Below are 13,211 nucleotides of genomic sequence, written 5' to 3'. Positions count from 1 at the left end.
CCAAGTGGTTATCAAATGCCTGAACTATACAGTAATAATGTATATTTCTTTTCCTGGGCCATGTGAGACAGGGGACACAAGCCCAAAACTGCGTTCTCACTTATGACCTTGATCGTACCTCATAGAAGAAAACACCCGCCAAGTGAAGCTGAGATTAAATGTTTACCTGCTAGAACAGCAACAAAACAAAACATTTTCGCTTGAACCTAGGAGGCAGAGGTTGCAGTGAGCCGAGATCATGCCACTGGACTCCAGCCTGCGCGACAGGGCTAGAATACATCTCAAATTAAAAAAAAAAAAATCTTCTCAGTAGGCCAGGCACGGTGGCTCATGCCTGTAATCCCAGCACTTTGGGAGGCCAAGGTGGGCGGATCACCTGAGGTCTGGAGTTCGAGACCAGCCTGAGCAACATGGAGAAACCCCATCTCTACTAAAAATACAAAATTAGCTGGGCATGGTAGCACATGCCTGTAATCCCAGCTACTCGGGAGGCTGAGGTAGGAGAATTGCTTGAACCTGGGAGGTGGAGGTTGTGGTGAGCCGAGATCGCGTCATTGTACTCCAGCTTGGGAAACAAGAGCAAACCTCCATTTCCAAAAAAAAAAAAAAAAAAAAAAATCTTCTCAGTAAAAACCATCACCAAATTATGCTGAAATTTTATTATTACTGTTTTTTGGAGACAGAGTCTCACTCTGTTACGCAGGCTGGAGTACAGTGGCACGATCTCAGTTCACTGCAACCTCCATCTCTTGAGCTTAAATGATTCTCGTGCCTCAGCCTCGTGAGTAGCTGGGAATACAGGCACCCGCCACCACACCTGGCTAATTTTTGTATTTTTAGTAGAGACGGGGTTTCACTATGTTGGCCAGGCTGGTCTCAAACTCCTGACCTCAAATGATCCACCCGCTTTGGCCTCCCAAAGTGCTAAAATTACAGGTGTGAGCCACTGCGCCCAGCCCCCCGTATTTTATTCTTTATTTAAATAAAGATGGGAGAAAAATTAATACCCTATATGATACCGGGTGTGGTGGCTCATGCCTGTAATCCCAGCACTTTGGGAAGCCAAGGCAGGCAAATCACATGAGGTCAGGAGATCATGACCAGCCTGGCCAACATGGTTAAACCCCATCTCTACTAAAAATACAAAAATTAGCTGGGTGTGGTGGCACACACCTGTAGTCCCAGCTTCTTGGGAGGCTGAGGTACGAGAATTACTTGAACCGGGGAGGTAGAGGTTGGAGTGAGCTGGGATTGCGCCACCACATTCCAACCTGGGCGACACAGTGAGACTCTGTCTCAAATAAATAAATACCCTGTATGAAACGTTTTTGTGTGTGGCCTCTGAATTTTCAGTAGTATGATCTTGTTACCCCCACAAAAGTTGTTTCCATTCTATAGATGAAGACTTCTTTGTAACTCTAGTATGTAGAAATCTCTGGCTATAGTTTACACCATTTAACAATGGTCAGTTACTCCTATATACCAATCTGTTTGCTTCCTGTCAAATGAGAGCACTACCTATATGACAGAAGGAAGAGTCAATTAGACAAAAGTGAAAACAAAATAACAAAAATGCATCCCTTACCACCGCTCATCTGTGTGGACAGAAGTTTCTTCTCACTTATCCTCTCATGGTTGTTGGGAAAGGCAGATGGCTCTCTGTCAGCTGACAATATCAGGCTCTCTAGGGCAGTAGTATCCTGGGGAGGATGCGCTAAATATGTCTCTTTAGGCATCTGGACCATGAGGTTCGACAGTGTCTGATCAAGAACATCCTCCTCAGCAATATAGGTGTATGGACAGTATTCTCGGGTCCTGGAGTAGATGTTGGCATTGTCATAACAATCTGAGCAAATCACCCGGGTACCAGTGCCACCTAATAACAAGAAAAAGAATCTAAATCTCTTTCTGTTAAGGAATTATTATTTGCCAATCATCAGTTTTCTTCAATGGTTGTCATCATCATTGCTAGCATGTATTGAGCACTTACTTTATAAAGTCGGTGAAGTTTCAAGCCCTTTCTGTGAATTGATTCATTAATCCTCACAACATCCTTATGAGGTATTACTATTATCCCCACTTTACAGATAGGATAAACTATAGCACAGAGAAGTAACTTAACCAAAGTCATACTGCCAGAGTGAGGAGCAGAAACAGCCATTCTGGCTCCAGAGCCCATGCTCTTGAAAACTACATTGAAACATCTCTATCGTGGATAGATAGATCATGCCCAAATCAAGGGAGCAAGATAAGGCTGGTACTGTGCTACATGCTTGGCTTAAGCAGACTAAGTCAGAGAATAAGGAGTTATGATGACTTCACTTCATGAAAAACCATGTTACAGGCCTGGTGCGGTGGCTCAAGCCTGTAATCCCAGCACTTTGGGAGGCCGAGACAGGCGGATCACGAGGTCAGGAGATCGAGACCATCCTGGCTAACACTGTGAAACCCCGTCTCTACTAAAAAGTACAAAAAACTAGCCGGGCGTGGTGGCGGGCGCCTGTAGTCCCAGCTACTCAGGAGGCTGAGGCAGGAGAATGGCGTGAACCCGGGAGGCGGAGCTTGCAGTGAGCTGAGATCTGGCCACTGCACTCCAGCCCGGGCGACAGAGTAAGACTCCATCTCAAAAAAAAAAAAGAAAAACCATATTACTTTCATGAGTCAAGAGGTTAAGTAACACCAATTGCTACAAGCATCCCTAGAGAAAGCTTCTGACAATGAGGAGTCTTGCCTGACAAGTACATGGTTGACAGTATAGGTTTAACAATGAACTCCCTAGATTATTATGTGCTTTGAAAACTGAATGATGAAGGAGAGAAGAGAGAGTGAGAAATAAAGAGTCACTTATTCAAAATCATGCAACAGGCTAGGAGCAGTGGCTCACGCCTCTAATCCCAACACTTTGGGAGGCTGAGGCAGGTGGATCACCTGAGGTCCACAGTTTGAGACCAGCCTGGCCAACATGGTGAAACCCCATCTCTACTAAAAATACAAAATTAGCTGGGCGTGGTGGTGGGTGCCTGTAATCCCAGCTACATGGGAGGCTGGGACAGGAGAATCACTTGAACCTGGGAGGCAAAGGTTACAGTGAGCTGAGATGGCGCCATTGCCCTCCAGCCTGGGTGACAAGAATGAAACTGTCTCAAAAAAACAAAAAAACAAAATCATGCAACAGAATGTTAGAACTGGAAGAGAGTGAAAATTTAGTTTAACCCAGAAAGCAGTGTTATTTCCCACATATTTCAAAGAATAGACTTTTAAGTATTCTTTTAAAAGTCAGAAATGCTGGCCAGGTGCGGTGGCTCACGCCTGTAATCCCAGCACTTTGGGAGGCCAAGGCAGGCAGATCACAAGGTCAGGAGTTCAAGACCAGCCTGACCAACATGGTGAAACCCGTCTCTACTAAAAATACAAAAATTAGTCGGGTATGGTGGCACGCACCTGTAATCCCAGCTACTCGGGAGGCTAAGGCAGAGGAATCGCTTGAACCTGGGAGGTGGAGGTTGCAGTGAGCTGAGATTGTGCCACTGCACTCCAGCCTGGGTGACAGAGTAAGACTCTTTCTCAGAAACAAAAAAAGAGTCAGAACTAGTATATTTTTCATGAAAAGCCAAAATAAAATCCAATTTATCAATTAAAGTTCTGTTGACAGTCTAAAAAAGTCTCTGAAGAAATGGAATATATCTTTCATTTGTATAGTATTTGAAGTATCACAAAGATTTGTTGAAAAGATCTGTGAGAATCTTGGGGGAAGTGCTTTACAAACTATTGTTTCTTTGTTTAAAAAGTAGAAAAGTAAAGCTCAGATCTTAAGTAACTAGTTCATGGTCACAGAGCTGGAAAAAGGAAGAAGTATCAGTCAAAGCCAATTCTTCTGTCCCTTAATTCATTCAGTTCTGTCACTCCCTATGGGAGCGAGGGTATGAAAAGGGTGGAGGGAGAAGAGCTCTGTGTATGGGTACGCATCTCTACATGTTGGGATGTAGGTTCATTTAATTAGAGAACTCTTTACATCTCTCTGATATATGCTAAGAACCATTGCTACCCTTTGTTGATTTTTTTAGAGGTAGGAAGTCTTGCTATGTTGTCCAGGCTAGAGTACAGTGGCTATTCATAGGTGTGCTCACAGCACAATATAGCCTCAAACTCCTGGCCTCAAGCGATCCTTCTGCTTCAGCCTCATGGATAGATGGCACTACAGGCGTGCCACCATGCCTGGCTCTTAGCTACCCTTTAAACTTTACTGAATGTCTACCTGTCAGAAGAGAAACCAGCTTTCCTTGGATGTGGTCTGAAGGATGCCCCTGCCTGAAAAGGGTAAGAAAGAGATACCTGAAAAAAGTTTCCAGAACATCCCTTTCCTATAATTACACAAGTTTGGGAGCCTCTTCTGTGTACTCTAATCTCTTGTTTAATGTGTTTCTCCACTCTGTAAGATGATTTTCTTATCCTGTTAAGACTTTAGTCAATTTTCATCCTATTTTGCACGTGGCTAAATGCTTTCATTAGGTATCTTACTTTAAAATATTGCTTCAGATTAATGGAGAAACTACACACTGAAAAATAAACTCAATAGATGAGGCTGAAATTGTAACCATAAACAACAGAGTCATTACCATCAGTGCCTTTGTGTATATATCCATTGGCAGGAGGCATAAGTTGCTGGTGACTGCCTGCCTCAGAGTTGCTGTAGCCTTCCTGTGGCTCAGACAGCGTTCCTTGGGAAGACAAGTAGCTGGGAATGTCTGCCGGCAGATTGAGCTCCTCTGTAAAAGAGACATTTTTAACTCTCAAAGGTAGGCAGTTGAAGTCAACACTCAGAAGACTGTTTTGCAAATGTGTTCCACTTGGATACTATTAGCAAGAAAAACTGTATGTACCTAGGACCCCAACAGCTCTTGGTACTTCCCCTAAAACTATTTCTCACTAGAATTCTTCTCAAAGTTTCACTTTAAAAGTTTCACCAAAAGAAACAAAACCTAAAGGTTGAAATCTTATCTACTGCCACACTTTCATAATCTGTCTGACTAGATTTCTTTTCTTGCAGGATTCAGGGTGAGAGGTGTAAGAGACTGACCTCAACAATCCAGTTTGATATTCAAGGGAAAAAAAGAGAGACCGATCTCAATCGCAAGGGCTCCATTCTTCCTTACAGCAAAATTATGATGAAAAGGAGCCTTAGACATTAAAGAGAATGCATCTGTAATGCATTTTTAAGAGTAAAGTTTGGCCGGGCATGGTTGCTCACGCCTGTAATCCCAGCCCTCTGGGAGGCCAAGGCGGGCAGATCATAAGGTCAAAAGATTGAGATCATCCTGGTCAACATGGTGAAACCCCGTCTCAACTACAAATACAAAAATGAGCTGGGCATGGTGGCACACGCCTGTAGTCCCAGCTACTCGGAAGGCTGAGTCAGGAGAATCACTTGAACCCGAGAAGTGGAAGTTGCATTGAGCCGAGATCATGCCACTGCACTCCAGCCTGGCAACAGAGTGAGACTCCATCTCAAAAAAAAAAAAAAGTATTTACAAATTCTTAAAATTGGTCAGACGTAGTGGCTCATGCCTGTAATCCCAGCACTTTGAGAGGCCAAGGCAGACAAACTGCTTGAGCCCAGGAGTTCGAGACCAGCTTGGGCAACATGGCAAAACCTGACTCTACTAAAAACATAAAAAATTAGGTGCGGTGGCACATGCCTATAGTCTCCGCTTCTCAGAAGGCCAAGATGAGAGAATCACCTGAGCCTGGGAAGTCAACGCTGCAGTGAGCCGTATACACTCTGACCTGGGCGTTAGAGTAACACCCTATCTCAAATAAACAAAATTCTTTCCTCAAAGAGGTTCTGTTATATCAAAGAAGTTGAACATTTTAACAACAAAAACTCCCTTCTATCACATATCAGGTAATGTATCACAGTTCTTCAGTTTTTTGAGCAGAAGATGAGGTCTCGCTATGTTGCCCAGGTGGGCCTTGAACTCCTGGGCTCAAGCAGTCCTCCCACCTCATCCTCCTGAGTAGCTGGGACTACAGGCATGTGCTACTATGACCAGCTCTGTTTTTTATACTGTACAATTAATCCTATACTACATTCTTGACTCAAGTACAAGCCACAGGTATCATGTGGGTAACTACTTACCTGTGTTTGTGATACTATAGTCTTCATTTTTCCTTCTCATGTGGTAAATAACAATGACCCAGATCAAAGAAGTGCCAACAACACAGCAGACCACAACAATGATGACAATGCCAACTGTGGTCCAGCCATCATCTTCATGCCCAATGCTACTCTGGGAAGAGTCACAATTGGGGGATGAAATGACATTTAGGTAAATGTGGCCACGTTCTGTCCCAAGGGTGTTAGACATAATGCAGGTATATTTCCCAGCATCTTCTAGCCCAGCATCTACAATGATGAGAAGCTGATTGGCTGCAGCAAAGAAATGTCGTTCTGTCACCAGTAAAGGCCCATCATCTTTAGTCCAGTTGAGACGAGGGGCAGGACTCCCTCCAGCTATGCACTGTAACACCGCAGTTTCACCTCGGGTTACTGTCTTATCCTCCAGGGGTCTAATAAATGAGGGTGTCTCTAACAGGAAAACATTTTAAAAAAAAAATGAAAAGTTAGGCAGTTTTATTCCCTAATTCCTACTGAATTAGATCAATGAGGGTATAATAAAATGAGTAATTTTATATACTCATAGGAGGATTAGAAGTTAATGTTTCAGAACAAAATCCTGAAAAAAGCCTCTATCTTTTCTCAGTAATTCCAGCTTAGGCAAGCTATCCTAAGTAAGAAGTTCTGAGCAGCTGCAATAGCTGGAGGAGGTGAGCAGGGGTGACCCATTAAAGAAGGTTAAAAATAACTTAAAAAAAAAAATGAAATTCTGGCCGGGCGCGGTGGCTCAAGCCTGTAATCCCAGCACTTTGGGAGGCCGAGACGGGCGGTTCACGAGGTCAGGAGATCGAGACCATCCTGGCTAATACGGTGAAACCCGTCTCTACTAAAAATACAAAAAACTAGCCGGGCGAGGTGGCGGGCGCCTGTAGTCCCAGCTACTCGGGAGGCTGAGGCAGGAGAATGGCGTGAACCCGGGAGGCAGAGCTTGCAGTGAGCCGAGATTGCGCCACTGCACTCCAGTCTGGGCGACAGAGCGAGACTCCGCCTAAAAAAAAAAACAAAAACAAAAAAATAAACAAACAAACAAAAAAAAACTAGCCGGGCAACGAGGCGGGCGCCTGTAGTCCCAGCTACTCGGGAGGCTGAGGCAGGAGAATGGCGTAAACCCGGGAGGCGGAGCTTGCAGTGAGCTGAGATCCGGCCACTGCACTCCAGCCTGGGTGGCAGAGCAAGACTCCGTCTCAAAAAAAAAAAAAAAAAAAAAATACAGCCGGGCGCGGTGGCTCAAGCCTGTAATCCCAGCACTTTGGGAGGCCGAGACGGGCGGATCACGAGGTCAGGAGATCGAGACCATCCTGGCTAACACGGTGAAACCCCGTCTCTACTAAAAAATAAAAAAAACTAGCCGGGCGACGAGGCGGGCGCCTGTAGTCCCAACTACTCGGGAGGCTGAGACAGGAGAATGGCGTGAACCCGGCAGGCGGAGCTTGCAGTGAGCTGAGAGCCGGCCACTGCACTCCAGCCTTGGTGGCAGAGCAAGACTCCGTCTCAAAAAAAAAAAAAAAAAAAAAATACAAAAACTAGCTGGGCGCAGTGGTATGTGCCTGTAGTCCCAGCTACTTAGGAGGCTGAGACAGGAAAATCACTTGAACCCGGGAAGTGGAGGTTGCTCTGAGCCGAGATCGCACCACTGCATTCCAGTCTGGGTGACAGAGTGAGACTCCGTCTCAAAATAAATAAATAAATAAATAAATAAATAACTTCTTATTTTTCTGGTTATACAAGTAAACAACACAAACCAACAAACTTTAAAAATAATAATAATAATAATAACTGACATCTAGGAAAACACAGAACTGGAAAGTAGAATTTACCTTGGATTTGAGTTCCATGAAGAAAAGTATTATAACAAGGAAGAAAAAACCAAACAAACAAACAACAACAACAACAAAAAACCCAGGCTAGCCGGGGGAAATGTTTAGGAAAAAAGGCATTTTACCAGAAATAGGGTTAAGAAGAACACACTGAAAAGGAAAGCAGAAACTCTAACCAGAAAATACATTTTTTGTTTGTTTAAGTTTTTTTGAAAATGAACTAGGAGCAGTCTTAGGTTCCTATCAAGCAATAAGTGAGGCAGCATCAAATGGCTGGGATACTCCTAAGAGAACAGTGGAACTCTCAATGCAAACTCACTGAATAGTAAACACACCTACATGAAATAGAAACCTTACAGTGAGGGACTTGAAAAAGTAAGTTGAGCCAGGCGCGGTGGCTCAAGCCTGTAATCCCAGCACTTTGGGAGGCTGAGACGGGCAGATCACGAGGTCAGGAGATCGAGGCCATCCTGGCTAACACGGTGAAACCCCGTCTCTACTAAAAAAATACAAAAAACTAGCCAGGCGAGGTGGCGGGCGCCTGTAGTCCCAGCTACTCCGGAGGCTGAGGCAGGAGAATGGCGTAAACCCGGGAGGCGGAGCTTGCAGTGAGCTGAGATCCGGCCACTGAACTCCAGCCCCGGCGACAGAGCGAGACTCTGTCTCAAAATAAAGAAAAGAAAAGAAAAATTAAGTTGATAAAGGAATTTGAACTTTCAATTATTGTGATAAGGATGCCGACCTAATTTTGCCCTATGTATTTTCCCACATTTCAGTTATCTGACCCACTAATTCCTAGACTGACATAACCCTGCATAAAATTGTGAAATAAGATAAAGATCTAAGAATCACAGAGGTAATCTCAAACTTATTTTTCTTGCTTGTTAAGACCAAGAGTAGCTCCCAAAGATTCCAACAAAAGCAGGGACCCATGAAGCAGTAAACGTACCTAACACTGTTAGGGAAGCATTTGCTGAGAGACCTCCTGCTGTATTTTGTGCCATGCAGCTATAGATTCCCATATCTTCTATTTTCACGTTGGCAATAAAGAAGACGTCATCTTCGGGCATGACGTGCATGCGTCTTTCTCGAGCCGCAGGGAAGTCAGTACCACCATCTTTCTGCCAGGAAATCTGAGGTGCAGGGTGTCCCTCTGCAGCACATTCTAATCTGGCCATGGCACCAGTGCGAATAGTCAGATCCATTGGCGTTTTCAGAAAAGATGGCATCTCTGTTTCCAGAAAGACCACCAAGAAAAAGTGGGCAGAGGAACAAAGACACATATATGTATACAAATAGGCATGAAAGAGTCTAGTAGACAAAACACCCCATAATGTTCCATTTCTTTGTGAAGACAAGCTCTCTGATTGAGAGTGAATATAGTTTTATAAATTAAAAAAAAAAAAAAAACTTTAGAGATAAGGTCTTGCTCTGCCATCCAGGTAGGAGTACAGTGGCACAATCATAGCTCACTGCAGCTTCAAATTCCTGGCCTCAAGCTATCCTCCCACCTTGGCCTCCCAAAGTGCTGGGACTATAAGCCTGAGCCACAGCACCCAGCCAAGAGTGAATATGGTTTTGAGGCCATCTCTTCTTCCAGAACCTCAGAATATTTGGAGTACACTGATAACTGTGTCTTCTAGGATGCATGATACACTTAATCATCAATTGGAACTAGGGAAAGCAGAAGGCCACAAACCTTCTTGCACTTCGTATTTTAGAACCTGATATTTACCATGATTCCCTCACTTATGAAGCTAAATGATGCTTCCCTGGGAGGCTGAGGCAGAAAAATCACTTGAAACCAGGAGGTGAAAGTTGCAGTGAGCTGTGATCACACCACTGCACTCCAGCCTGGGTGAAGTACAAAGTGAGACTCCATCTCAAAAACGAAAGATGTTGCCCAAACCAACATCTACAAAGCTATCAAGGAAACTGCATGCTAAAAGAAACTTATGCCTTCAAAAGTATCATTAAAAAACAAAGAAGCGAAACGTAAGTACATCTTTTGGTTGCACAAAGCCTAAAATGTTATAGTTATTCAATTTGATACGCAATAGATAAATCAAGCTATTTTTGAGAAGCTTTTGCAGGAAAGAAGAGTATTCATTTTTAAAATGATCCTGTGTGGAGTGGAAAACCAAACACCATATGTTCTCACTTATAAGTGGGAGCTAAGTATCAGTACACAAAGGCATACAGAGTGGTATCATGGACTTTAGAGATTCAGAATGGAGAGGGTGAGCGGGGGACTAGGGATAAAAAACTACACATTAGATAGAATGTACGCTACTCGGTGATGGGTGCACTAAATTCTCAGAATGCAGCACTATAATCCATGGGGAAAAAACTCACTTGTACCCCAAAAGGTACTGAAATAAGGCTGGGTGCAGTGGCTTACACCTGTAATCCCACTACTTTGGGAGGCCGAGGCAGATGGATCGCTTGTGTTCAGGAGTTTGAGACCAACCTGGCCAAAATGGTGAAACCTCGTCTCTACTAAAAATACAAAATTTAGGTGGGCCTGGTGGCGCACATCTGTAATTCCAGCTACTCGGAATTATAGGAGACAGGAGAATCACTTGAACCTGGGAGGCGGAAGTTGCAGTGAGCTGAGATCATGCCACTGCACTCCATCCTGGGAGACAGAGTGAGACTCCATCTCAAAAAAAAAAAAGAGAAATTAAAATAAATAAATAAAAATATATACACACACACACACACACACACACACACACAAATGATCCTGTGTAACTACATTTAGACAATGATAATGACCATTAGACCCAAAAATGTCCTAGATATTCCCAGTTATTATAAGGCCCATCAGGAATAAATTTTATAGTTACCAAGAGAGATTTATGGTTCTGGAATGAAAACTGAGAATTTCATAAGAATGTCTTCAAAAGCATAAACAGCAGTGAAAACAGCATATCTCTTAGGGCCACAGCATTTACCCTTCAACCAAAGACCAATTAGAGACCATAAGTGGGCAGACTGACTAATCCAAAAATCCCACCCACTTGACACGTTATCACAACTCAAAAGACAGTAAGAGTCCTACTTAAATGTCAGGTTTAGCCTAATTCTCTCAAGTGATTCAGAACAGAACATGAAAAATCCTTCTAAACTAAACAAAAAATCAAGGAGCATAATTCCTTACCATTTACAGTCAGTCTGGCTTTCTGAGAATAATTAGAACCAAAGTGATTAGTAACAATACACTGATATTTTCCTTCATCTGTGAAATTCACATTGAAAAGATGTAAGATACTAGTATATTCCAGAGCTTCTCCAGCTTGCTGCCGATAACGAACAAAATTCTCAATATCCACGTCATACAGGATTTCACTGTCTTTGCGCCACACAGTGGACATGGGTGAATCACTGCTGCTCACTGCAGTGCACGTCAGAGTCACATTCATGCCTCTTAGAGCAATTATGGTTTCAGGATGTGTCCTTATCTGTGGCTTAAGAAAATCATCTAAGGGGGAAAAAATGCATCCGCAGCCAAGTCAGTTATATATTTTTGCTTTAAATTTTAAAACAAATACTATAAAATTGTGTGTTCTGTTTACAAAGTGGCATATTAAAGTTGAAAGAGACCACAGAGCTAGAGTCCAATTCCCTTGGTTAAATATGGGGGAAATGAGGCCAGGAAAATTCAAATGACTTGCTCAAAGACATGTCAAGTCAGTGGCAGAGCCTGGACTGGAACTCAAGTTTCCTGACTTCAGGATCCAGCACTTTTCTACTAGCCCTTACTGTCACCTGTGTGCTCGGAATGTATTTCTCAAGCAATATCACTTATTGGGGAAAAACAGAAACCTTATATTAGGATTTCAAGACAAGTTCTACTTCTATTACCCCTTGTATATATGTATGTGATAGATAAACGTGTATATGGCCAGGAGCGGTGGCTCGTGCCTGTAATCCTAGCACTTGAGGTCGAAGTGGGTGGATCACCTGAGGTCAGAAGTTCGAGACCAGCCTGACCAACATGGCAAAACCCCATCTCTTCTAAAAACACAAAAATTACCGGGGCGAGGTGGCAGGCGCCTGTAATCCCAGCTACTTGAGAGGCTGAAGGAGAATCACGTGAACCTGGGTGGGGAGGCAAGCCGAGATCACGCCACTTCACTCCAGCCTGGGCAAAAGAGTGAGACTCTGTCTCCAAAAAAAAAAAAAAAAAAAAAAAAAAAATATATATATATATATAATGCTTATATATATATATAAAATGCTTATATATATATATAAAATGCTTATATATATAAAAAATGGTTATATATATAAAAATGGTTATATATATATAAAATGGTTATATATATATATATAAAATGGTTATATATATATATATATAAAATGGTTATATATATATATATATAACCATTATCCTTTCTGTGCCAATATAAAATAGGGGGCTTATGAATGATTTATATTTCACAGAGAATACCTAATAAAACAAATTATTTGAAAGCATTTTGTATGTACACAGGTTTCACCTAAAGCAGTGAAAAAATCCAAATAGGTCAAATGTCCAACTGAAGATTGGCTTAGGACTGGCTAATAAAATATATTCATAATTAATAATGTTATTGGACTGACTGAGAGAAGCAGGTATATAAATTCTTAACCAGTATCTCCACTGGATAACATTTCATTGTGCCATAAAAGCAGTAAGTGGAAGGGGAGGAAAAAATATATGGTATTTAAAACTAAGTAAAAAGGGAATATGTGGCAATGTCAGCAGAATTTAACCTTTACTAGATTCTGTTCTCTTCTTTAAAATTTGTAAAAACAATGGATGTATTTTGTGGGCCTGAACTTCCAAGTGTGTGTTCTGTTCCAACCATCTTTAAGTACATTGTGAAAACAGATTTGGCAATATATAGGTACTCAAATGATCAGAGATACTCTAGGGATATGTAACATAGATACACTGAGCTAAAAGGTCTCCTATGTAAAGCTAAGAATCAGTCATTCCACTTTAAAGAAAAAAATTTTTTTTTTCAGACAGAGTCTCACTCTGTCACCCAGGCTGGAATGCAGTGGCACAATCTTGCCTCACTGCAACCTCCAACTCTCGGTTCAAGCAATTTTCCTGCCTCAGCCTCCCGGGAAGCTGGGATTACAGGCGTGTGCCACCACGCTCAGCTAATTTTTGTATTTTAGTAGAGTCAGGGTTTCGCCATGTTGGCCAGGCTGGTCTCGAACTC

The 13,211-nt window shown here is 42.6% G+C and overlaps 1 protein-coding gene across 3 annotated transcripts in view; it reads right to left on the bottom strand.

Annotated features, from left to right (window-relative positions):
• LRIG2 (leucine rich repeats and immunoglobulin like domains 2) overlaps nt 1-13,211 on the bottom strand; it is a 60,931-nt gene that overhangs the window by 3,853 nt on the left and 43,867 nt on the right. For all 3 annotated transcript variants that reach the window (XM_010359041.2, XM_030936137.1, XM_030936138.1), the window contains 5 exons: nt 11,156-11,476; nt 8,942-9,223; nt 6,137-6,586; nt 4,617-4,766; nt 1,586-1,876 (listed from right to left, as the gene is read on the bottom strand). In XM_010359041.2, coding sequence (XP_010357343.2) covers nt 1,586-1,876; nt 4,617-4,766; nt 6,137-6,586; nt 8,942-9,223; nt 11,156-11,476 — 1,494 coding nt within the window. The remainder of the gene's footprint in view (nt 1-1,585; nt 1,877-4,616; nt 4,767-6,136; nt 6,587-8,941; nt 9,224-11,155; nt 11,477-13,211) is intronic.

Source organism: Rhinopithecus roxellana, chromosome 8 (assembly GCF_007565055.1).
Source record: "Rhinopithecus roxellana isolate Shanxi Qingling chromosome 8, ASM756505v1, whole genome shotgun sequence".
Taxonomy (NCBI): Eukaryota; Metazoa; Chordata; class Mammalia; order Primates; family Cercopithecidae; genus Rhinopithecus; species Rhinopithecus roxellana.
The sequence above is the reverse complement of the archived record's forward strand: the minus strand, read 5'-3'. Positions and strand labels throughout refer to the sequence as shown.